Raw genomic sequence first — 27848 nt, forward strand, 5'->3', positions numbered from 1 at the left:
CTATTTTTAATGTTTAAAATAATTTTTTTAAAAATGCAGTGGGAGGACTGCTATAGATATAGATATTTGAAAAGGTAAGATAGTTTGATTTGATGTGTCTCATTGTACTCAAAATAACATTCCGGTTGCTTAAAATTTTTATATATTTTTTTCTTTAACCCCAAATTTATTTCAGCTCTACTTAAAAGCCCAAACCCCCTCAACCCACCACGCCGATGAAAACACAATCCCTTGAATCATCATTTAATTGCACACTTGTATTTTCATTAAAAAAAAATTGTAATTAGACTTTGTATTAGATCTATGTATAAGTAAACCACCCTAAATGAAAAAAGTAGGCTACAAGTAAGAAAGAAATATTACTACTGTAAATCTGTATTAGTCCTCACTAGCCGATGCTGAAAACTGTAATACTAAAGCGAACATGCAAGGCAAACTGACGCTGTAAATTACATGTCTGAGGCGGAAAAATATTTTTAAAGAAAAAATAAAGATATATTCTTTTTGGTTTAAAATTGCCTTAATACTGGATGACCAAACGGCCCGTCCGATTTTCTTTTAAAGCATACAAGTACATCGTGGCCTAGCCGTATGGCGCTAGAATGCTAACCTGAATGTTTCGAGTTCGAATCCGGGTTCGGTTCAGTGGAACGTCCATGAGTCCACTCAGCTCTGATGGGTACCTAACTCATGTTAGGGAAAGTAAAGGCGGCTAGGCATAATGCTGACCTTCATATACCGAGCTCAAGAAACATTTGAACTCTACTCATCTGTCCAACGGAACGCTAGGTTTAAAAAATGGCTACAAGTATACATAAATTTAGATTTGTATTATATTGAAGTATAAATTGGTATTTGTTACAATTAAATATGGAACTACGGGAAACAACCTTAAACTGTATTAGCTAAAATTGTTAAAAATGTACAGAAATTTTAAAAAATAATAAAATAATAAATTATTTATTATAGAAATAAGCATTGAATATAATTCCTTGCATAATTAGTGTCTAATCTTATATTTCATAGAATTCAAAATTATTATTTATTCGTAGTTTAAATAAAAAACTTTTAGCTTTCTTATATTTCAAAATTGTAGAGACATAAAATTGTCTCTTTACATGCTGCTCACAAGGTTCGAAGTAGTGATGCTGTGATTTATTCTTTTTGGTTCACAATTTCCTTGATACAGCACTGCTAACCAGTTTGTCTCGAATTCAAGGCAGGGAACGTCCCAGAATCCACCAAGTTCTAATGCGTACCGAGCTCACGCTACGGAAAGAAAAGGCGTGTACGCCTAGTGCTGACTACATTATCCCTTCGTATGCTGAGGTCACAGAAACAGGTGAACTCTACTTCACTTGCCCCATGTCCGAAAAGGGAGCTTTACTTGACCTTAAAATAAGTTGTTTTTTTTTTTTAAATTTGTTCTCGGTTTATGAATATGTTGATCTTTCTTTAAATCGTCGCGTAGCACAGTTAAATGACTTCAACCCGTTGAACTCAGAGGCGTCACTAATGGGGGAGCAGGGGGGGGGGGGCTGAGGCTTCCCTTGATGGCTTTTTTATAACACTAGGCATGCTGCCCAGCTTTGCTTAGGCTTTCGAAAACATTGAGAATTTGAATGCTTAATTAATTCGCCAGAGGGTCGGTCTACGACCTCAAGAGTTATGAAGAGGTTCCTCCGTGGACATTTTTTTTCGATTTATAGTTCATATAAGGCGCCGGTCAGTCGAGGTCAGTTTTGACCCCCTCATCGTAGACTTTTCGGCCAACCGGCCCTCGTGTTCTGTCGCCCCAAGGCAAGATCCTGCCAAATTTGAAGCGCCTGCGGCGCCGGGAAGTACCCTATCGGACACCCGACAACTTTGCTTTATATATTATAGAGATTAGCAAATTGCATAGATAAACAAAGATTTCAATAAAGTAATTAAGGCCTGAAATACTTTAGTATAGAAATGTATTGTTTGAATAGATTCTAGATCTAGGTAGGGTGTACATCTGTGTAAGTCTAATTTCTTCGTAGATCTAGATCATCTAGATCTAGAATCCTAATAGAATTTTTTTTAAAGTTTAGCCCGAGCAAAATAAAAAAAAAAAGATTTACCAAGTTGACTTGGTGCGTCTCGAACCCGCACCACCTTATAACACACAGAGAATAAAAGACGTATTTTAAAACCTTAACTTACGCGAATATGCCTATTCTTTCAAATTAATTTTTTTATCCCAAATTAGCCAGTTCCAAACAAAGATTTTGTATAAAATAGTTATGTCTTGAAATAGTTTAGTCCTAATATAGAAATTTATTTTTGGAATAGATTCTAGAGAAGTTAGAGTCTAAATCTAGATCTAGATTCTAGATCTTAGTAGCGTCTACGTCTCGATATAGAATCTAGTTATTGCGTAGATTTGTAGATTTAGATCTAGTCTAGATCTAGAATCTCTAGATCTAGAATCCAAATAAATAAAATAAATTTTATGAGTTTAGTCCGGAAAAATTGTATTGTATACATTTCATAGTGTACGTAGATCTAAATCAAATTTGAATAAAATAGTTCATTTCTTTTTATTCAAAACACAGCAGATGACGTCATTAGTTAATGTATAAGCAATAGCGACGTCACAGTTTTATGCGTTCTTTTTCACATGTATTAATGCTTATCCGGTTGCATAAATAATACTGTTTCTCTACATTCGAATACGCCTTTAATTTTTATTTTTCTTCTTTAAGTAAAATTGTGGTTATACATTTAAAACATCTAACATATTATTTTCAACAAAAGTCCGTAAAAAGTTCTCGATATATCGCTGCCGATTCTGACGTGATGTCCGGCGAAAATTTTTTGCGGACAGAGAAAGAGAGAGAGAGAGAGATGTGCGAACGTGGGGATTTATATATTAGGATGGTGTCTTTTATTCTTCTTCTTAATTTTTAGTGTTGAAAGGGATTCCCTCCAACACAAGTATACGTGTCAACTGGCTTTGTGATATTTAGGTCGTTGACTCCGATTTCAGCCTGCTTTTCTTTTTGGAATTGCTTCCATAGCCTTTGTCCAACTAAAAACAAACTACAAGGCAGCAGTTGTTTGATTTTGGAGTTATCTCTCTTGGATGAGTGGCTGTCCCCAGCTATCGAGCCACAGCTGCCCGGGGGGGGGGGGGGTGCGAACTCGGGACTTATAGGCAGAGTTTCTTCCAGGCATCTCTTCGGAGGCCCCGAAGAAAGTCTACCGCCCCCCCCGAACGAAATGGAATCTATATAGTAAATATATACTTTCAACAGTGTCCGCCCCCCCCCCCCCGAAAATTTTAGTCCGCCCCCCGAAAATTTCAAGTCCCCCCCCCCCCAGATAAAAGTGTTGAGAAACACTGCTTATCGGTTCAGCAACCATGAGCTTAACCGACCCTACCACTTGTTAAACAAAATAATAATTTAAAAAAAATGAAACCTGACTGATTATCAAAATAATATCGGAGTGAAATGTTGCCGTTTTTTTTTCTCAATACAGTGTCCTCTCCAGCTGCAGTTAAAACTTGTCTGCGCACGGCAGTGGCGTAGCCAGGATCGTCTCAAGGGGGGGGGGGGATATCCAAATTTTGCCCAGGGATTTCGATTTGCACCCCCCCCCCCAAACTTTCGATTTGCACCCCCACCCCTCAAACTTTCGATTTGCATCCCCCCCCCCTCAAACTTTCAATTTGCACCCCCCTCAAACTTTTGATTTGCAACCCCCCTCATACTTTATATATATACCGAGGGGTCTATGGGAGGGAGGGTTATGACCCCCCTAACACCCCCCCCCCCCCCCTACCTACGCCACTGGCGCACGGAGTTAAACTCGACACTAAAAACCTTTTTAGTAAAATACTTCTTGCACGTAATTACCCAGTAAATCAGCCCAGCTGTCCAATTAACCCCTTACCCACCGACTTAATCACCTCTCTTTCGCCAAACATTAAAACACGTATGTTAACCATTTAAAGACCAACGCGAATCAAATTTGACTTGAGGGATATCTCCTCGCAACAATCTTTGATCGAAGTTCAGCTGTCCAATTAACCCCTTACCCAACGACTTAATCACCTCTCTTTCGCCAAGGATTAAAACGCGTATGTTAACCATTTAAATACCAACGCGAATCAAATTTGACTTGCGGGATATCCTAGCAACAATCTTTGATCGACCTACGCACATCGATTGATTTATTTTTAATTTTTTTTTTTTTTTTTTACACTTTTTCGCTTTCAGCTGAAAGACATTGCGGTTCGCCGGAAATCAAGAAGTAACGGGTTTAATTTTGTATGGAAATGACCATCACGTGACTTCCGGCGCATGTCATTTGGATGTCGTTAGGTCTGAAAAATAACTTTCAATGGAACAAATTTACATTTTATTCATTTAAAAAAAGATGATTAAAAAAAGATTTTTAGAAATAAAAGCCGTTTGACTGATAGGTTTAACTCTCGTTTAGTATGAGCTAAGACTGGTGTCTTTAAGCACTGGTTTTTTATGAGTTACGGTTGATGCCTTTAAGCTCTGTTTTTGAATGAGCTAAAACTGATGTCTTTAAGCACTGGTTTTGTATGAGCTAAGACTGATGTCTTTTAGATCTTGTTTTGTATGAGCTAAGATTGATGTCTTTTAGATCTTGTTTTGTATGAGCTAAGACTGATGTCTTTTAGCTCTGTCATTGTTTGAGCTACAACTGTGAAGTTCTTTTAATGGACTTTAGCTGTAGGCCTACTTAAAATATTACGGAGGAGTATTATTGAGAAAAATAAATATTTTAATTTTTTTTTAATGTTTGTCTGTATTTTATGTTTAGTTTTCGAACTTGTTTTTGAAATACTGTATTATTGTATTACAATTATCACTGGTCATTTTCATAGAGCCGGCCTCGGGCAGATAGTTTTTCAGTCGTGTTGAGCCATTGGTGGAACTTCGCGGTCTACGTGTAATCAGGCCGTGGTTAGAATGAGGCTGCAGAAGTTATATTTTAAAGCACATCGTATCTAAAGCAAGGTTAACGTTGTAACCTTACTAACGAATTCGAGTGTTGAGCATGTCACATCTGCATCAAGAATTAAAATTAACTCGTGTGGTATATTCAACTTTAAAAAAAAAGAAGTTACAGCAAATGACGTTTTAAATCAGACCTGTCATAATTAATAAAAAAAAAAGTTTTTTCTATATAAATTCGCTGCATCAACAATAATCTTAAACATGCGTTTGTTATTTTATCTTAATTTTTTTTTTATAGATTGAAGCGTAAGATGACGCTTTTGTTTCATTTTATTAATTAATATTTTTGTTACGTTTTCTGACATTAACGAATCTCTAATTTATTATTTAAAGAAATTTGAATTAAACTAAAAAACAAAAGTTATACTTCGATGCCTAGAATTGTATAAGCCGTTTTTCTTCTTCTCCTTTCCACCATCCTCTTCTCCCTCTTCTTCCTCTCCTTTCCTCCCAGTGTTTCTTCCAGTCTTTTCTCTCCGGGGGGGGGGGGGGGGGAGACTTTCTTCGGGGGGGGGGGGACACTGTTAAAAGTATATATTTTCTATATAAATTATATAAATTTCATTTCGTTCGGGGTGGGGGGGGGGCGGTAAAAAAATTTCAAGATGCCTGGAAGAAACTCTGTTTCCTCCATCTTCTTCTCCCTCTCCTTTCCTCCCTCTTCTTCTCCCTGTTCTCCCTCTCCTTTCCTCCACCCTCTTCTCCCTCTCCCCTTCACCCTTCCTCTACTCCCTGCACCCCACATCCACCAAACTTTCCCCTTTGATACAAACCTCCTCCTTAGAAGCTAACTTTACCAACTGATAACAACCAACACATGCAAGAAAAACACAGAACACCTGACCATCCCCACCCATCGTATTGTTATTGTTATTCTTTCTTTCTTTATCGTATTGTTATTCTTTTTTTCTTTACTGATAACAAAAAAAAACAACAACAAAAAAAAAAAAAAAAACTAGGAAATAAAACCGGGCTCGTTTTCGCAATTCCAAAAAAAAAACCAAAAACAAACCTGCTTTGTTAATCTCACCAGCTTTGTGCGGGGGTTTTACGCGACGCTTGATCTAGACATTTCCCATCTACCCACGCCGCTCTCCAGAGCAACCAATTCTCGATAAATTATACCCACACACACACAAAAACAAAACAACAACGGTTGCATCGTTTGATTAAAACGTGAAGCTTTACAAGAAAAAATTGTCTTGATTTGAAACGAATTGTTGCCACTGGCTTCAATTTGTGTGAAGCTGTTAGATGATACTTTCCGCGGCGTAGATTCATGATGGGCATTGTAGTGGGCGTTTTCGCTTTATATATATATATATATATATATATATATATATATATATATATATATATATATATATATATATATATATATATATATAATTGATTAATTTATATATGTATAGATATGTATAGATATGAAAATACTTTTCCTAACATGAGTTAGGTACCCATCAGAGGTGGGTGGACTCAAGGACGGTCTATCGACTAGGACCCAGATTCGAACTCGAGAATTTCAGGTGGCCACCTAGCGCTCTACCGCTTAGGCGACGCCGTCTCATTTTCTCTCCATACATGTGCATCTCTAATTTTTTCTCTTATGTTTCTCTTGTATTTCTCCGTGTTTATCTTATCTTCTTGCCAGATAAATTAACGTAGGCGTGGCCAGATACAGAAACGAAGCCAAGATTGTTTTCATTAATAATAAATTTAAAAAAAAATTAAATTAACCCTAACAAAGCCGAGTTTATACAAATAATACATGTGGGTTATCTTCTCTTGGCAAAGTGTTGGGTGCAGCGTGACGTAAACAAACATGGCCGATTTGTTTGAGTTTGGTGGGGGTGGGGAGGTGACGAGAGACCCCGAAGGTCGGAAGTTTTGCTTGAGATCTGCTTCTTTCATTTTAGCTCTGCTTACGACATGACTAGTAAATCTGCCACGCTGCCTTCTGCTTTTAGACCGATAGAGTGATGTCATCACAATGCCCCCCGCTGCCCTTATGCCCTGACGTTTCTAGTACCTCTAATCTGTGCTGTTCATTGTTTACGATATTAGCCCAATCTTTCTTAATGTTTACACGCCACTTTAATTCTTTTATAACCGTCTTCCTTGTATAATAAATAAAGGAAGTTAACCCTTAAAGACCTGACTATTCAGTGGTTAAGTACTAGTATTTTAACCCTTTTCTTCGGTGTCCGGACAATAACCTTCTGGAATATTATCCCTGCCCTTTGACCCCTGGTCAACCCCCACCCCCTCCCCCGGACTGAAGTTTTTATAAAGAAAAGCCAACAATGTTAGCTTTTACTAACATTATCGAGGGCCATAAATTAGACCCCAATCATCATTTGATTAACCCTTTCTTCCCCGGAATTTACAAATCTGCCACACAGGCACACACACACACACACACACACACACACACACACACACACACACACACACACACACACACACACACACACACACACACACACACACACACACACACACACACACACACACACACACACACACACACACACACACACACACACACACACACACACACACACACACACACACACACACACACACACACACACACACACACACACACACACACACACACACACACACACACACACACACACACACACACACACACACACACACACACACACACACACACGCACGCACGCACGCACGCACGCACGCACGCACGCACGCACACACACACACACACACACACACACACACACACATACACACACAATAATTAAAGAAAAAAAAACACCTTACAAAAGAATTCCCACCATGCAAAAAAGCCACTTTTTATCCAAATTGTTCCGTGCATGTTTTTATTTTATTTTTTATTTCTATATATATCGACGCGAATTAAATTCACCATCGCCTCGGCGAATCCCGCACGGAAAAAAAAATTTAGACAAATCGACCGACCGCGTGACTTCCGGAAATTGGGGAAAACTTGAAAACTTCTGCCTAATTAGTTTCCATGTCGAGGCTAATTAGTGGATGTTTATTTTTACCCTTAAAACCTCACACGATCAATTGAGCACGTGAAATAATCCACGGAGCTTTAGCTGCTAATTACAGCGTTCGTTATTGAAATTTTAAAAAAATCTGCTGAATGTCTATATTTATGCTAGTTAGTTTTTTTTAGAAGGGTGTTCATTTCCGGGACTTGAATGACATACTTATAACGCTAATGACCTACTCTGTATATCAGTGACCTACCCAGCTCAACGATGACCTACTTAGCATATGAGTGACCTACTTAACACACAAATGACCTACTCTGTATGTTAGTGACCTACGCAGCTCAACGATGACCTACTTAGCATATGAGTGACCTACTTAGCACACAAATGACCTACTCAGTATATCAGTGACCTACTCAGCACACATAGGACCTATTCAGTACACTATTAGTGACCTACTCAGAAAAGAAATTACCTTCGCAACAGATCAGCTCACCAATGACCTACTCAACATATCAGTGACCTACTCAGCTCATCAACGACTTTCTCAGTTTATCAATAACCTTCTTATCACACCGATGCGAGTATAAAGGACAATAAAATATAAAAATAATATAGATGAATAATTAAATCACATTCTCTTTGTAGCTATTAACAAGTAGGACATTTCATTTTGGCGCCCCCTTCCCCTTTTATATACTTATCATTAAACTTTCACACCCCCCCCCCAGAGGCGTAGCGACCCTTTACGGCGCCCGGGGACAAACTTTCAATTTGGCGCCCCCCTCGGGAGCAAATTTTCAATTTGCACCCCTCCCTCTCAAACTTTCGATTTGCACCCCCCCCCCCCCTCAAACTGCAAAAATGCAGCTAAAATGAGATTTTAATTTGTTTTTACAACCCATTTTGGCGCTCCCTAAGGTCGGCGCCCGGGGACATATGTCCCCCCTGCCCCCCCCCCCCCCCATCGCTACGCCTCTGCCCCCCTCCATGTTATATCCTACCCCCAACTCCCACCATCGACTACGCCACTGACGGGGTTGGGGTGTCACGACAATTTTAGACCAATTGATTTATTTTTTTCTCTAAAGTGTCGCTTCCGTCGTTAATGAGCGGCCTCAGCAGCTAAATGGGATCTCGAGTCCATCTTGATCATATTAATACGCCCCGGGGTGGGGGAGGGGGGAAGTAGGGGATAGTTTTCTTTATCCCTTTTAGGATTAAAGTTACGATAAGGACCAAGGGTCAGAATTAGTGTCAGGGTTACATATGGGGTTAGGATTAAGGTTACAGTTTAGATATGGTTGTGGTTAGGGTGAAGGTGAAGTCTAGCGTTTAGAGCCATAGTTTTTAGTTCTGTCTGTATCGTCGTTAGGGTCAGAATTAAGATTAAAGTTATGATAAGGATTCGTGTCATAATTATGATTATATTCTAGGTTTAGGTTTAGCGAGGATTAAGGTCAGTGCTAGGGTCAGAATTAGGACCAGGTTCAGACCTGTTGTTAAAATTATGTTAAGCTTCAAGTTTATGATCAGAACAGGGTTTAGGTTAAGTCTGGGGTTAGGATTAGAATTACATTCTAGACATAGTTTAAAGGCTAGGTGAAGGTTTTACAGCGATGTTTAGGTTTAGGATAGCGAAAATAGCAATAAACTCTAAACCGCCCTAGCCAAACTATCGTCCGTTCTACCGCCCCGAACATTCTTACACTGAAATCTGCAGTGCAACTACAGATGTATTCGTTTATTTCTCCTGAGCGCAGCCCTCATTAGGTACGCCGTGAACTGCGTCAGGAAAAAGAATCCGTCTAATTGGACATGCGCAGTCGCCCTGCCGGATCTCCCGGCAGTCTAAATGCTTGTTAGAAGAACGTCCGGTCTTTTCCGGTAAAGTAAAAAAAAAATCTTTCTTTCTTTAATTTGACGGGGAAAAAATATGTATGAAGCATAAATTGAAGGAATTTGCGGGAAAAAAAAATTATGATAAAGAAAATATTTTGTTTACAATTTTCTTAATAAGCCTTTACTCGCGCCTATTTCTACAACTGAATTTAAAAAAAAAAATAAAAACAACAACATTGGGACGAAGAAAAAAAACCGGAAAGGATTTACATAATTGAAATGGATGGGTCACCCCCCCCCCCCCGGCTACCATCGTAAACTTTAACCTAATACTAGCTCTAACCCTAGCCCCTTTCTTAACAATATTCCTGATTCCTGGCAATTAGCTTAATCTTAATCCTAACCTTAGCCTTAATCCTTTTCCTGACAGTTTTAACGATTTGTACTTAACTGCAATCTGCAATTTCACTTCCGACGTTTCTCTGAAGAATGTCAGGAATTTAAGTTGGGAGGAATGTCAGGAATTTAAGTTGGGAGGAATGTCAGTAATTTAAGTATGTCGGCAGGATATGGCCTGAGGTAGCAATAAATCCACTTCATCTGTAGTTAATCAGCCACGGGTAATGTTAGGACTGTGAGGGTACTGATTCAACCAGCCCTACTTTCATACCAATAATCACTTGACTGGATGCTGTACTTAGTCTGAAGTTAAGTCATTCATACTCATAGTCTTTAAGCTGAGTTACATCGACGATTTGATCTTTCTGCCTCATAGACTTGTGTCGGACTTCTAAGACTACATAAACGAGACAATCTCTTTCTTACAGCACCCATACTGATCTTACGCTTTCGCTTCAACCACCTAGAAACCTAGTTTTGTCATTTGGAAACCCATAGATGCAATTCTAGCCTCATTTCAAAACCTATAAATACAGCTCTACTCCCATTACAAAACTCATCGACGCACCTGTACTGCCCATAACAAAACCCATTGATACACGTCTACCCCCCCCCCATTACAAACCAATGGATACACCTCGACCCCCATTACAAAACCAATTGATGCACCTCTTCTCCCATTACAAAACCCATACACCTCTAATCCTCATTACAAATCCCATGCACCTCTACTCCCCATTACAAAACTCATAAATACACCTCAATCCCATCACAAAACCTAGGGATGCACCAAAGGTCTCATCACAAAACTTAGGGATGCACCAAAGGTCTCATCAAAAAACCTAGGGATGCACCAAAGGTCTCATCAACGAAACCTAGGGATGCACCAAAGGTCTTATCAACGAAACCGATTTATTCCCGTAAACACCAGCTTACAACACAACCCCATTTAGCCCAGCTTTTGAAAACTAGCACAAAAAAAAAAAAACCTGCCTTCGCGCGAGTCGAGAAAAACGATTTTTAATGACTTGCCAATGCATGCTACGCTGTTTCCCTGCGCTTAAGGTAGTTTTTTCCGCGCATAATGTAGTTTTTCCTGGCATAATGTAGTTTTCCGGGCATAATGTAGTTTTTTTTCCGCGCATAATGTAGTTTTTCCTGGCATAATGTAGTTTTCCGAGCATAATATACTTTTTCCGTGGACAGAAGTATTTTTAGCGTACCTTATAGTTTCCCCACTCGCCCCATTGTTTCCCCACTCGCCCCATTGTTTCCCCGGTTGCCCCATAGTTGCCCCACTCGCCCCATTGTTTCCCCGGTTGCCCCATAATTTCCTCCCTTGCCCCATAGTTTCCTCCCTTGTCCCATAGTTTCCTCCCTTGCCCCATAGTTTCCTCCCTTGCCCCATAGTTTCCTCCCTTGCCCCATAGTTTCCTCCCTTGCCTCATAGTTTCCTCCATTGCCCCATAGTTTCCTCCCTTGCCCCATAGTTTCCTCCCTTGCCTCATAATTTCCTCCCTTGCCCCATAGTTTCCTCCCTTGCCCCATAGTTTCCTCCCTTGCCCCATAGTTTCCTCCCTGGCCCCATAGTTTCCCCACTTGTCCCATAGTTTCCCCACTCCCCCATAGTTTCCTCCCTTGCCCCATAGTTTCCTCCCTTGCTCATAGTTTCCCCACTCCCCCATAGTTTCCCCACTCACCCCATAGTTTCCTCCCTTGTCCCATAGTTTCCTCCCTCCCCCCATAGTTTCCTCCCTTGCCCCACAGTTTCCTCCCTTGCCCCATAGTTTCCTCCCTCCCCCCATAGTTTCCTCCCTTGCCCCACAGTTTCCTCCCTTGCCCCATAGTTTCCTCCCTTGCCCCACAGTTTCCTCCCTTGCCCCATAGTTTCCTCCCTCGCCCCATAGTTTCTTCCCTTGCCCCATAGTTTCCTCCCTTGCCCCATAGTTTCCCCTTGTGCCAGCTGCAATCAAAAGATCACGCAGGGGCAGACAATCCCTGCACATCCTCCCTCCACACAAGACATTTAAATACGATTAATCTTTTTTTTTTCTTCTTTCCTGCGTTAAATATCACAGCACGAAGTAATCGATCAAACACCCCCCCCCACCTCACCCAACCCACTATATCTAAACTTATCTCAGAATAAAAAAAATACCCGAAGATTTATTGCGATGACCTTGACCGCAGGGCCTTGATTACAGTCGTGTTAATTAATGAGGTTGTTTTATCGGTGCCATGCTGTGGCACCAGGGCGCAGGTGGTCTTGGAGCCTCAGACCTGTAGAGACTGTGAGACAAAGGTCGCATACTATCGTAAGGTGGTTTTGTTTTGTTTCGTTTCCTCATTTTCCGGGTTTAAGTTTTTGTCAATTATCTGAAGAAGAAAAAAAACAAAAACAAAAAAAATATAATTCAAATTTTTATTTGAACGATTTAAAATACATATGCTTTATGTCTTTATATCGCATGTGACGTATTTAATTTCAGCATACTATTCTTCATTTTGATATTGGTGGTTGTTCAGGGAAGGTAAAAATGTCTCACTAGACTTGCGCCCAATGTCCTTCATCCAGAGGCGAAGCGGGGGGGGGGGGGGGTACATATGTCCTCGGGCGCCGACTATAGGGGGCGCCAAAATGGGTTTGAAAAAAATTTAAAAGCTTATTTTAGCTGCAGTTTTGCATTATAAATATAAAAATATATATTGAGGGGGCGCCAAATTGAAAGTTTGTTACCAGGGGGGGGGGGGGGGGGGGGCGCCAAATTGAAAGTTTGTCCCCGGGCGCCGGGAAGGGTAGTTACACCTCTGCCTTCATCCTCTCCCCCCCTCCCAAATACATTAATTAAACCTAAAGTTAGCAGCAGTACTTACCTTAACATATACTAACGCTAATAATATCTTTGTTAAAAATTTATTTTATTTTGTTTCGTGTTTGGTTAGGTATTTTGTTGATGAGCTCTTCCCAGTTTTTAGATGCAGCAAGCGCATTGCCCTCGCGTGTGTTGACATGCGCACAAAACACATGCGCGCGTGTCGTCCGCGTCAGGACCTGCACGTGCGACATAAATCTCGAGCTCACGTCGACAGCCAGGTCGGAAACTGCTGAGTCACGTGGTGATCAGACTCGTTTTTTTTTCTTTTTTTTTTCGTTTGTTAAACTCTTGAACGTATTTTTTTTAAAAATTATTATTTTGTTTTGAGCGTAATAAAACTATAGTACTAGCTGGATCTCTATGCTCATTTGTTGGTGTCGTATATCATGTTGGCTACGTGACATAATGTAATTTTTTTTATTAGACTTGATGGTAATTTTATTTTACTGATGTTAACCTTTTTTTACTCCCCCTGACATTCTTCCCTCCCTTTAATTTAACCTTTTTGATTGTCTAAAATGAAATCTTTTTGACTCTTTGTAATCATTTCTTCACCCCTCCCTTAATTAATTAGGTAACGTCCTGTTCCCTGGGTCCATCAGTTGTGTGGAGAGGGGCCTGATATACGGGCAACAACTGGCTCTTCTCATCTTATCACCCGATAGTCCATTGGACTATGAATATATATATATATATATATATATATATATATATATATATATATATATATATATATATATATATATATATATATATAGTTTTTGTTTTCCCGACGCATGATAACTATAACTCCACCAACTCGCACTAACTGCCATAATTCAACTAATTTTTATAACAGAAAAAGAGATTAAACATTTAAAAACCAAGCTAGGAAAACAATTGCTACCACGTACAAACGTTTAAAATAAAAATAAAAAACTGGACAATTTTAAGGGACGAAAGAAAAAATCGAAGTCAGAATTGCCGAGAAACATTGTCTCCGCATTATGACCTTTATAAACTGGGAGGGGGGGGGATGTGACCTACTTAGGTCTGTTTGGCTTTATGTATATTTGATCTCCTGAGTTATGTATTTGTCCTTGGGAGAATTGTCAGTTCACTGGTACAACCCGGTCAACTGAACGCTGTCACATCATGTGATTGTAAGTTTAATCCCTGGCAGAACCTCAACCAATGGACTTGCGACCGTGAGGATCCTTGACTGACCCTCAACCAATAGTCGTAAGACTTTTGAGTTATTCCCCCTTAATCTGAGTTGTATTTAATCACGGGATTTTCAAGTCCAGAGGCCGCCAGATTGACTTTTGGACTAGGAGAGGTGTGCCAGTGGTTAGGTACGCCATTTTGCAGTATGGTCATTATGTGACATTATTTTCACCTTTTGTATAAGGAATTATGTGACTAGTTGTAGTTTACTGAATTTGTGTTCTGGTGTATTATTACACCTTTTTGACTATCGGTGATAGTTTAACCTGTATAAGGATTTCTATTGTTGTAGAGGCAAATTGTCTCTCCTTGGTTTTTTGTTGTGGTTATTATGAGGCCAGTTCAGTTGTGTGTATTAATGATTTATCACAGCTGTGATGTATTGTGATTTTTCTCAAACTGTAAGTTGGAGTTGAGTTTATTTATATTACACTGAGAATCTGTACATTTTGATCTTACCTAGTGTCATTATCTTGTACATAAATTAAAAAGGTATTCATAGTTTAAGTCGTGTGAGTCTCTTCGATTTGTCGTGTTTTACCCCTAGACTGCATTAACGAGCTCACGGCAAGTTGTTGAGATTCCGTTACAACGTCTTCTATCGGTACCATACCAAACGAACCTGGGGCGTCCGCTTCCTCCGCGGCTGTCGGAGGTCGGACATAACAAGTGAGGGCTCGACCGGTATTTTGATTTATGTGCAAGTTTGGCATTAGTTTGAGTTTGTGATTTAGAGTTTGGTCAGAAGTTCGAAGAAGTTGAACTAGTTATTGAGTAGTTGTTTTTGTTATCAGTTGAAAGTAAACATTGTTACTTGTTAGCTATGGAGGCTTTGTTGTTAAGTCCTACTGTGGAAGCAGTTGAGAACTTAAGTAGGAAAGATTTGATAACAGTTGTCAAAAAGTTAAACCTGGACTATATTGTTACTCAGACCTCTAGGGTGTTGAAGGACAAAGTTATTGTTTACTTCATTAATGAAGGCATGTTAGATGAGAGTCTTCTTTCTGAAGTTTTGGCACGGGAAGTGGAAATTGTTGATAGGGAGTTTGAGGCCAGACTAAAGTTAGAAAGAGAAGTTCAGATGAAGCGTTTAGAGTATGAGTTTGGTATTATTGACAGTAGTTCGAGGTCAGAAGGTCCTTCTCAGTTGTCTGTGGCCCAAACATTGGCCCAGTTTTGCAAATTAGTCCCTAAGTTTGATGAGTCAGATCTTGTCGTATTTTTTAATACATTTGAGAACATGGCTGAAAGTTGTCAATGGCCTAGTAACGTAGTCACAACGTTACTAAGCACTGTTTTAATTGGTAAGGCTGCCACCACATACCAGGCACTCTCTCGCGAAGTCCAGTCAGATTACAAAAAAGTCAAGGCTGCCATTCTGAAGGCTTACGAAATAACTCCAGAAGCCTACAGAATTAAGTTCAGAAAAATTAGGAAACAACAGAACCAAACCTATGTTGAGTTCCTTTTTGAAAAAGAAAAAGTCTTTTCAAGATGGCTCCATTCTGAGAATGTCGACGACTTCGACAAACTCAGAAGTCTGATACTAAGAGAAGATTTCCTCAACGCAGTACCTGAAGAGATCAGACTACACATCTTGGATAACCGAATAACAGACATCAAAAGGGCAGCAGAATCAGCTGATACATACGAGCTGGTACATAAGAAGTCACAGGGTTCTGGTACCAAATACAATCCGGTACTACCTCTCATCAGCAACAATCCCTCTGCTGGCCAGTTGCTGAGATCTCGTCAATCAACACAGATACCCAGAGTCACAGCCAGGCGACTGATCTGCCACTATTGTTCCAAGCCTGGGCACATCATCAAGAACTGTTTCCTGCGACAGCGAGACAACAGAGAGTATATACGAACATCTCGTAACGCTCTCCCCCACCAAGCAAGTCCAAAGGTGAACCTCGCCCGTCGTGATGACCCTACACCAGCGTGTCCACAGGGAGGTAACGAAGTGACCACCACTTTCGTCCAGTCATCTTATGACTATCCTCTTCACCAACCGGTTACATCAGCAGCAACCAATGGTGAAGAATCGAGAACTGTTGGCTTCACGTCATTCATGACAGATGCTGTCATCAGCAACCCTGGAGATCCAGCATCATCGCGGAACATCGTCGTCCTAAGAGACACTGGGGCTTCTCAGTCACTTTTGCTGAGAGACTCATTGAACATCGCTCCAGAAACCAACACCGGTGATGTCACCATCATTCAAGGAGTGGGAGCTGAACCAACAGTAGTTCCACTACATAAGTTCAACTTGAGACATCAGCTCATCCAAGGAGATGTTATCCTTGGGGTGATAGATTCCATACCTGTCCCAGGAGTACACTTTCTCCTAGGTAACGACTTAGCGGGAAGCAAAGTCCACCCCCAGGAAGTTCAGAACCCGTTCTCTACAGACCCCGACGGTGAAAATGAACTGTTCTTTTGGCCGAGAATGCACAACGATGACACCCGTTATTGCAGACATTGTAAGAACTGTCAGTTGGTTGGGAATCCCAATCAAAATATTCCCAAGGCCGATGAGACCGATTCGTGTGCTAGACGAAGCATTTAACAAGATTACCAAGGACTGCGCCACCTCTTCCCAGACCGGAGAAAGAAACAACTGGTTCATCATGTAAACTCACTATCTCTTTCTCCACAGCTAAGTTTATGTTACATATAAGTATTTATAGTAAATTTGATGATGCTACTCTTAAATTGTTAAAGGCCCCAAAATTGTTAAATACTAAATTTTTGGCCCATTTAGAAGACCAACATGTACATTTATCTTCTAATGAGAATCAGACATTCTCACAGGTAGTTAAAACTTTACCCTCCATTCCTTGGGATGGCAGGTTACTATAGGCGGTTTTGTAAAAACTTTTCAGCTGTAGCTGAACCACTTACGGCCTTATTGAAAAAGGGTGTTGAGTTTGAATGGTCAACTAAATGTCATGAAGCTTTTTTGACCATTAAGTCATTTTTATCTAATGCTCCTGTTATGGCTGCACCAGATTTCAGCAAGCCTTTTAAACTTGCCATTGATGCTAGCAATTTAGCCATTGGCTCAGTCTTATTCCAGGAAGACAACCGAGGGATCGATCATCCAATAGCCTTTTTCTCTAGAAAGTTAAATGAGAATCAAAAGAATTATTCCACTATTGAAAAAGAAGCATTAGCTTTAGTCCTGTCCTTACAGCATTTTGAAGTCTATGTCACCTCTTCCATAAATCCAGTCATGGTATTTTCTGACCATGATCCTCTTAAGTTCACTACTAAGTTGGGACAGAATAACAACAGAATTTTAAGATGGTGTCTATTTTTCCAAAATTTTAATCTGGTTATTTCCCATATTAAAGGAACTGACAACATTGTAGCTGACTGTTTGTCAAGAATGTAAAACAACTTTTGATGTTCACATTGATCTTGTGAAACTTTTTTGGTTAGTTATAACCATTTTGCAAATGTTATGGTTGATTAAACTGTAGTCTAGTGGCTGGAGTTCCAAGCTTTCAATCAGATGTGAATTGTACGGTTTTTTCGAAACTGATTACTTGTTGAAAATGCCTGTTATTTTCAAATGAACCTTATTTAAAGGTGGTTTTGTATAATGTGCATTGAGTTGTTATAAAAATGTATCACATTATGCACTTGATGTTATATTGAGATATTTAAATAAAGGAATTAAGTTGTAAGTTTCCCACATATTAGGTCCAGATGGATATGTTTTGTTTCCTTTGCATAAGGAACTTTGATGTATTATTATTTTGGGAAGGATTGTTTCCCTTTGGTAAATTGTAAAAAGGTGAATTGTTTCCCTTTAATTTTTAAGGATGTTTTTTCCTGACATAGAAATTTTGTTAGACTATAATTGGACATTTTTTGTGTCAGATGTGTTCCATATAGTGATTGCCATTTTTGTGTAACAAAAATGCCTCTCTAAAAGGGAGGGGATGTGACCTACTTAGGTCTGTTTGGCTTTATGTATATTTGATCTCCTGAGTTATGTATTTGTCCTTGGGAGAATTGTCAGTTCACTGGTACAACCCGGTCAACTGAACGCTGTCACATCATGTGATTGTAAGTTTAATCCCTGGCAGAACCTCAACCAATGGACTTGCGACCGTGAGGATCCTTGACTGACCCTCAACCAATAGTCGTAAGACTTTTGAGTTATTCCCCCTTAATCTGAGTTGTATTTAATCACGGGATTTTCAAGTCCAGAGGCCGCCAGATTGACTTTTGGACTAGGAGAGGTGTGCCAGTGGTTAGGTACGCCATTTTGCAGTATGGTCATTATGTGACATTATTTTCACCTTTTGTATAAGGAATTATGTGACTAGTTGTAGTTTACTGAATTTGTGTTCTGGTGTATTATTACACCTTTTTGACTATCGGTGATAGTTTAACCTGTATAAGGATTTCTATTGTTGTAGAGGCAAATTGTCTCTCCTTGGTTTTTTGTTGTGGTTATTATGAGGCCAGTTCAGTTGTGTGTATTAATGATTTATCACAGCTGTGATGTATTGTGATTTTTCTCAAACTGTAAGTTGGAGTTGAGTTTATTTATATTACACTGAGAATCTGTACATTTTGATCTTACCTAGTGTCATTATCTTGTACATAAATTAAAAAGGTATTCATAGTTTAAGTCGTGTGAGTCTCTTCGATTTGTCGTGTTTTACCCCTAGACTGCATTAACGAGCTCACGGCAAGTTGTTGAGATTCCGTTACAACGTCTTCTATCGGTACCATACCAAACGAACCTGGGGCGTCCGCTTCCTCCGCGGCTGTCGGAGGTCGGACATAACAGGGAGAATATTAAGGGAGAGAAGAAATGCAGTCAGCTGTAATGGTTGGGGGGGGGGGGGGGGGGGGGGAATCAGTTGGATGATGTAAAGCACGTGACTAGACGGGATAACGATTTGGTTGGTTACTTCTGAAATATATCAATATTTCTTTTTTTTTTTCTTCAATTTCGAAAAGATTGCAAGAATGTAAATGTTGGGATAATACAGAGTAAAGAGAAATACATTTGTGTAAGAGATTTTGGTTTGCGAGATAGGTATAGGGTACTCATGGTATAGGGGAGTCATGGTAAAGAGGAGTCGTGTCATAAGTTATAAGGTAGTCGTGTTATAGGGGAGTCATGGTATGGGGGAGTCTGGTTATATGTGAGCAAGATTATGTAGGTTCAGGTTATATGTAAGTCATTGTATAGAGGAGTCTGGTTATAGGGGAGACATGGTATAGGGGAGTCAGGTTATAGGGGAATCATGGTATAGGGGAGTCATGTTAAAGGGGAGTCATGGTATTGGGGAGTCTTGTTATAGGGGAGTCTGGTTATAGAGGAGTCATGGTAAATGAGTCATAATATAATGGAGCCATGTTATATTGTAGTCATGTTATAAAGGAGTTATGGTATAGTGGAGTCACAGTATAAATGTTTCATGGTATAGAGGAGTCATGGTAAACAGAAACTGTGGTATGGTGGCGTCAACGTTAAGAGAGTCTAGGCATACGCGAGTCGTGATTAAGGCAAGCAGTGGTAAAGAGGAGTCATGATTTGAGAGAATCATTGACAGCTTGGAATCATTGAAAAGAGGAATTAGGGAAAACTGTGAACAATTGAATGCAGCTTTAGTAGATCGAAGTCGGATCTTGGAATAATGAAATAGGGGGAGTCTTCTTATTTGCAGTATCTCGTTAGCTAGGAGTCATTGTGGATGGAAATCGTAGCAGAGGAGTCATGTAAAATATATTCATGATTCGTGAACACATTTTAAAAAAAAAAAAAAAAACAAGTTTCTTGTCTGTGGTTATAGCTGCCATGATTTATCCACACGAAGTATTTCCAGCCTCGAGGTGGTCGGTCAAGGTCGCGACCTTGGTATTTATTAATAACCCCCGTCGGCCATCTTCCTAATGTCCGGCCAGCCACGTGACCTAATGGTGACCTTCACCGACAACGCGGGTTGTGTTTCCTAACATGTATGACAGACCCGGATGTACACAGTTTGAGTTGGACTCATAACGCGTCGATGTACACAGTGATGTTTGAGTTGAACGTGTGTGTACACAAGGGTATTTTAGGTGGACGTCTAGCAGTAACATAATATTGATGGAACGGAGTGGTCATATGTTAGAGCGTTCCACTGTCAACCCGAAAGTCTAGAGTTCGAATCTCCCCGGCTCAAAATCCGGAAGACGTCCCTGAGTCCATCCAGCACTTATGGGTACCTGACTCACGTTAGGGAAAGTAATGACCACATTATCCCTTCAAATACTAGGGTATCTAAAACAGGTAAACTGTACTTTCCATGGACCTTAAGGTTAGAAAGGGGGCTTTTAACAAACGGCTGTACTTGGTGATGTTGTAGTTGAACGAATGTAAACGGTGATGTTTCAGCTGGCCGCCTAGCATTCTGATGCTAGAAATCAAGGTACAGACACGCCATAAAATAAAAGCTCGTGCGGAATTGTCCTTATCCGGGTATGAGGACCCGTATAAATCTTTTTAAATAGGATTCTAAGCGCCAAGATTGAGTCGGGGAATTCCCGTTCTATTTTAATCCTTGTTGGCATTTAGGGTTGAAGTTTTTTTTTTTACCTCCAAAACTTGACAGGGTTATGTTGCACAACAAGGAAGTGGCGTGACTAGGGTTTTGGTTGTGAAATGTAATGTTAACGTTTGTTTCATTACCCACTGAAGGGGGGGGGGGGGGTAGCGATGTGGAATAGGGGTGGGGGAGGAGAAATTGTGAAGATTAAAAAATAATTTATTCACTCTGTTCGGATTTTAAAAATTGTCACCTGTATGTATATATTAGTTTGCATCAGTATTCAAAACTAGTCTTTTTTCAGAGGCGTCATTAGAATGGGCGTCACCCGGTTGCGGTGTATGAGGGTGTTACATACATACGCACGCACACACAGAAATGACTGTAAATACAGCCTTACATTACCATCAAGTAATCGTCAGAACACCCCCCCCCCCACACACACACACATACATACGCACGCACACACAGAGAGAAATGACTGTAAATACTGCCTTAAATCACAATCAAGGATCCGTCAGAACCCCTCTTCCCGTCCCCCCCCCCCCCCCATACACACACACACGCACACAGAGAAATGACTGTAAATACAGGATTAAATTACCGTAAAAATCCGTCAGAATCCCCCCTCCCCCCCCCCCCACCACCACCACCACCCCCACATACACACCGAACTGATTGTAAATACAGGATTAACTTACGCGTAAGCTCCGTTATAAATGTGTAATGAAGATCCTCTAATCAGCCTTTTAATCCCTTCATGACGGGACGAACAGGCATAGACCAGTGGTTCTCCAACTAGCGAAACTACGGGCCCCCTGTTTTAATAGCGTTTAAAAAAAAAACAACATATAATTATTATAATGATATGTAACATTATCCATCGTCTTGAGAACGCACACTTAAAAAACTGATGTTCTTCTATTTCCACTACGTCCTTAATTTTAATGTTGGATTGTATGCCCTCCAATACAATCAAGTATACGTGTCAACTTGTTATGTGCCAGATAGTCCATTGACTCCGATTTCAGCCTGCTTTTCTTTTTTGGATTTGCTTCCATAGCCTTTGTCCAACCAAGAACAAACTACAAACCAGCAGTTGTTTGATTTTGGAGTTGTCTCTCATAGAGGAGTGGCTGTCCACAGCTAACGAGCCTCATCTGCCCAGGTAATTATCCATACTTCTAGCGTTTTACTAAAACAATGTCTGTATTGTATTGATACATCTCATTAACTGAGGACTATGATTGGGGTCAAAGTTGAAGTATCGACGATTGTTTATCCACCTTATTATGTTATTCCTTTGTGCTATTTCTTGGTTGAAGATATTAAAAAAAAACAACTTTCGTACCCCCATGGTCAATGTGGCAGGTGAAGTAGAGTTCACCTATTACAGTGACCTCGGCATAAGTAGGGAGAGTGTGGTCAGCACTATACCCAGTCACCTTTACTTTTCCCCCAACGTAAATCAGGTACCCATCAGAGCTGGGTGGACTCAGGGACGTCCATACAGTCGCAAGTCCGAACCGAGATCCGAACTCGAGAACTTCGGGCTAGTAGCCAAACGCTCTACCATTCGACCACGCCGTCCCATATTTATGTAAATATTAGTGCATTATTATATTTTTAAAGAAAATCAATTTATTTTCTTCTTTCTTGTGCGTACATACAAGTTTGTTATTATAAACCTTTTTTTATAATTTTTTTTGAGACTCTTTGATAACCTGCATCTTACCTGAAAAGTCTTTGAAGTGTGGTTGTTTTTTTTTAAACACCTATTTCCATATTACCTGTGCAGTTTATGTTTTTTGACACCACCTATCTCGTCTGAGGTATAGCAATCAATCGTCCAGGTATTTATTACCTGTAACGGGCAGGTAATCTTACATTATTCTATCACGTGTAAGTGTAAGGCGTGCCGTCCAAACTTTGCCCGGGGGGACGGGGGGTCTTTGCTTAATGATGAAGTTGACGGTTGTTTATTGGGAGTTTGATGACGTATATACAGAAAAACAACTTTGTTGTTTGAGGTCTGACGCGTGGTTTGATTTTTAGTGGATTTTGTACGGCGTAGAAGTACTTTAATAGACCGATGGACTTGGTCTAGAAAATAAGTCACTGTATGATTTGTTATTGCAAACCTCCGTAGGTTTATATGATTATTATTCGTAAACATTTTATTACTATTCGTAAACATCTAAAGGTTTATATGATTTGTATTTTCCAAGCTCCATAGGTTTATATAACTTGTATTAGCAAACCTCCATAGGTTTGTATGATTAATATTAGTATAGGCCTACCTCTAAAGTTTATATGATTTGTATTTGTAAACCACCATAGGTTTATAGAATTTGTATTGTAAAACTACATAGGTTTTTATGATTTGTATTTGAAAACCTCTATAGGTTGATGTGATTTGTATTTGTAAACCTCAATAGGTTTATATAATTTGTATTTATAAACCTTCATCGGTTTTTGTGATTTGTATTTGTAAATCTTCATAGGTTTTATATAATTTGTATTTGCAAACTTCTATAAGTTTTTATGATTTGTATTTGCAAACCTCTAAAGTTTATAGGTATTTGGTATCTGGAAACCTCATTAGGTTTAAATCTCTAAACTTTGGTTAAAAAACATTGTTTAATAATGACGCTCCGTTATGTTTATAAGCTTGTTACATGGCCGCATCGATATTTTATAAGATTAATGTATAAATTTGGCAAATTGAAAGCGCCATGGGTCCTGTAGAATTTGTGTTCGGAAAAAAATTCTATTGCTCAGACCATTTGAAAAACAACATTGCTCAAATAAAATTAATCACAGGAATCGTACAAAGAGCTATGCTCTTTTAAACACACGTTCATATTTTTGTAACCCCATTCTCGAACTAAAGAAAACAAAAATAATGCAGACGGTACCAGATATTTTAAGAAACGCTAATTAAAGGTAATCGAATTTGAAAGAGAAATAAACATTCCCAAAAATTGTATGTAGCATTGGCGAATCCATCGAAATTAAAGATTTAAAAGATCGCTACGCTTATTAGAGCTGATCACAAAATAAATTGAAAAAAACTGGCTAATTCTATAAGACTAAATGCTCATACATTTCCAGCCGTTATCTGAATGCCTGGTCAAATATAAAAAATAAATATTCATCTATGCCGGAAAATTCTGGTCAATACACGTGGTGAGGTAATGGATTTAAAAAAAAAAAAAACTGAATTAAAATTTAATATTCCTGCCTGGAACAAATTCCTTAACGGATCAATAAAGCAATAGAACTCTTCTACACCGTGATCACAGTAAATAATCACCAATAAAGTGGATGTTGGTTTTACGTCCAAGACGTCCATTAAACAAACACAGTTCGTTGTACGCCCTGAGTTCACGGAACTTGCCGGTAAGGCCCTGTAAATAGAGCCAGGTTTTTTTTAAAGCACTGAATGACCTGTCTGTGTCGTCTTGACACTTCCGGTGAGGTGAATGTCCTGAGTTACTTCCCTCCCCACTCCCAACACCCCCAACCCCACCACACCGCCCACCCCCCACCACACCGCCCTTATCACGGCATTCCTTGTCTAAATTTAAATATTTATTTTTTCTTGTATAAGTAGGCATGCATCTTTAAAATTATAAATTCAAGTTTAATATTAAATAAACTTACGCACAATATAATCTAAATTATAGGATATATATTATTTCATCCCCCTATATATTATTATTGTCTTCTATAGTAATAAATGTATTTCTTGAAACACAAAACCTTCACATAACATAATAGTAACATCATCTGAACTATACTATCTCAACTATAACCAGTGGCGTAGCGAGGTCGGGTGTCACCCGGTGCGGCACTTAATGGTGTCACCCCCCCCCCCCCCAGAGGCATAGCGACCCTTCCCGGGGACAAACTTTCAAATTTTCGTTTTGCACCCCCCCCCCCAAAACTTTCGATTTGCACCCCCCCCCCCACCCCTCAAGTTTTCTCTATATATTTTGCTATTTCTTGCCTTGGTGTCACTCCTTAGAAGGTGTCACCCGGTGTGGTCCGCACCCCCCCGCCCCCCCCCCCCGCTACGCCTCTGGCTATAACTACATCATCTATTCTAAAACATTACTATAACATAATGTCATCTATACCCTAACATCATATTTTCTATAACATCAAATGTACATAATTTAACCTTCAAGATAACGTCACCTAAGAAATAACATTACCTATAACATCACCAATAACATAACATCACCTATATGATATTATCTATTACGTCACAAATAGCATCACCTACAACATTACCTGTAACATAACATGACTTACAACATTACCTATAACATCACGTACAATATCATCTTAAACATGACCTATAACACCACCTATAACATCACCTATAACATCACCCATGACATCACCTGTAAAATAAAATCATTTATAACACATCACCTATAATATTACGAATAACATCCCCTATAACATCACCTCTAGCATAACGCCGTTATCGTCCAGTTTTCCCCTAACATCTGACACACCCATGATGCCAGTGTCTAAACGTTTCCTCCCATAATCCCCCAATATTAGCCCTAATGCCAGTTTCCGGATGCTTCCTGATTCTACCTGCTTTCCCCTCTCCCCTGGCAGTCCCTCCCACCCCACCCCCTCCACAAATACATTGGAGCAGATATAAATTCGTTTTACATCGACGTTCGCATATTTTCTTACGACGATAAAAAAATTGCAGTTTTCAGGAAACTTGACCTTTCAGACAATGATTTTTAGTGCGTTTTTCGTTGTTGTTTTTTTTTTTTTTTTTAAATAAGGAAAGTATACTTTTTAGAAATAAAAAACGAAATCATGGCATTTTATTTTTTAAAAAATCCAAGTTAAGCTATTAACCGAATTCTGTTTTTACAAGCTTTTATTTAACTCACTTCCTCTGTCTGTCGTAAGTCGTCAGTCGTCAGTCTAGACGGAAACGCTGGAATGAAAATTCGGAAACTTCTACTTGACCGACACGATTCACAGTTGGCACGTGGGTCAAGACATGAAGACAATGCAATCTGAAACTAAATTTGACTTAATTGGATGCCTAATTAATTTTTTATGAATTAATTAAAATTTGGACCGAATTAGTAGGCATGTCTAGCCAACCACACCACACGCGTCATCACCTTCAATAGCTGCGCCATCACGTAATGGCTGCGTTCAAAAACCATTGCGCGCCTACTGAACGTGATGTTCAGTAGGCGCGCAATGGTTTTTAGTCATGTAACTCTATTGTAAATAAAACATGTAAAGTACTGAAAAAAAATTCATAAAAAAACGTTTTAATAACAAGCTTTTATGTAACAATGCACTAAAAAGTAGAAAATAAATTATAGACTACTATTTAAATAACTATAAAGAAAAGCGTGGGTGTCTTCCTTAACATTAGTAAAGGTATCCAATAGATACTAAAGTGACCCACGCTTTTCTTTATAGTTATTTAAATAGTAGTCTATAATTTATTTTCTACTTTTTAGTGCATTGTTACATAAAAGCTTGTTATTAAAACGTTTTTTATGAATTTTTTTTTTTAATGTTCAAAGGTTTAAACTTACAGATATGCCACCCTTAGGCAAGGGGAGGGGAGGAGGGAGTATGTCGGGACGGTTTGTATGTCTGTATGTTAGATCTATATGTGAGGTTAAGGAAGACGGGATTGCATGCCAGTCTATGGGTTTCATGCTTGCCTATTTGTTACGTGTGTTTGGGGGGCGGGGTACTTTAAATATTAACACGTGTATAGAGAGCTACACCTGTTCTTGATTGCGATATACGGAGATATACGGAGATACTATACCCCAGAAGCATACATAAACAGCACTATATAATTTTAGCGCTTGACGATTTTATTTCTAAACCGGCTACCATTAGGTCGTAGCAAATCCTTTGAATCATAATTTTATAAATGGCTCTGATCATGTAACAATAAGGAATAACAGATAACCTAGGCTAGTCTTTATCCCACAGAGGCGACAATATTATAAAAGGCTTAAATATTTGTTCCTCAAAAGCAAATTCTACATCAGCGGCAATCTCTATCACCCCTCTTCTCACCCCCCCCCCCCCTCCCATGACTGAAATGCTGGTAGAGGGCCCCCCCCCCAGCTCTTAGGACTAAGATGCTGGTAGAGCCCCCCCCCCCCCCTCTCCCCTAGCTCCCCAGGACTAAGATACCGGTAGAGGTCCTTCAACAACTGTCTGGTGATCTTTCATCGATTACATCAGACCTCCCAGACGTCCGCTCTAAGGTCAGACCGCCGTTCTAACGCCATTAGCGCGCTGGTCGCGACGATAACCGTTTTCATTCCTTGTCGGATCCGGACAAAACCATTACCAAAGCTTCTTACACGCCCGATTTACATAAAAATTCCTTTCACGACATACTTACACCACACTCTTTACACGCCCGATTTACATAAAAACTCCTTTCACGACATACTTACACCACACTCTTTACACGCCCGATTTACATAAAAACTCCTTTCACGACATACTTACACCACACTCTTTACATACCAGATTTACATAAAAACTCCTTTCACGACATACTTACACCACACTCTTTGCACACCAGATTTACATAAAAACTCCTTTCACGACATACTTACACCACACTCTTCCGAGTCATTACACGTGAGATTTACACAAAAATCTCTTAAATCACAGACTCACATCAAAACCTCTTACATCACACACCAAAACTCCTTACATCACAGACTTACATCAAACCTTCTTACATTACACTTATACCAAAACTCCTTACATCCACTTACAAACTCCTTACATCACAGACTTACACAAAAATTCCAGACATTGCACACTAACACCAAAACTCCTTACATCATAGACACATCAAAACTTCTTACATCACTGGCTTACATCAATACTCCTGACACCACAAACTCACAC

At 39.5% G+C, this 27848-nt stretch overlaps 1 protein-coding gene and 1 long non-coding RNA gene across 2 annotated transcripts in view; both read left to right on the forward strand.

Moving 5' to 3' along the window:
• The window catches only part of LOC131947162 (uncharacterized), an 81377-nt gene that overhangs the window by 19109 nt on the left and 34420 nt on the right, over positions 1 to 27848 (forward strand). The window contains exon 3 of the long non-coding RNA XR_009387844.1: positions 21961 to 22065. This is a non-coding gene — a long non-coding RNA (uncharacterized LOC131947162). The remainder of the gene's footprint in view (positions 1 to 21960; positions 22066 to 27848) is intronic.
• Positions 14186 to 16952, forward strand: LOC131947161 (uncharacterized). Its single transcript, XM_059308281.1, has 2 exons — positions 14186 to 14735; positions 14882 to 16952. Exon 2 carries the CDS (start codon positions 15158 to 15160, stop codon positions 16907 to 16909), a length of 1752 nt encoding a protein of 583 aa, XP_059164264.1. The 5' UTR covers positions 14186 to 14735; positions 14882 to 15157; the 3' UTR covers positions 16910 to 16952.

This window comes from Physella acuta, unplaced genomic scaffold (assembly GCF_028476545.2).
Source record: "Physella acuta isolate Inbredline_101_S28 unplaced genomic scaffold, ASM2847654v3 ptg000586l, whole genome shotgun sequence".
NCBI lineage: Eukaryota > Metazoa > Mollusca > Gastropoda > Physidae > Physella > Physella acuta.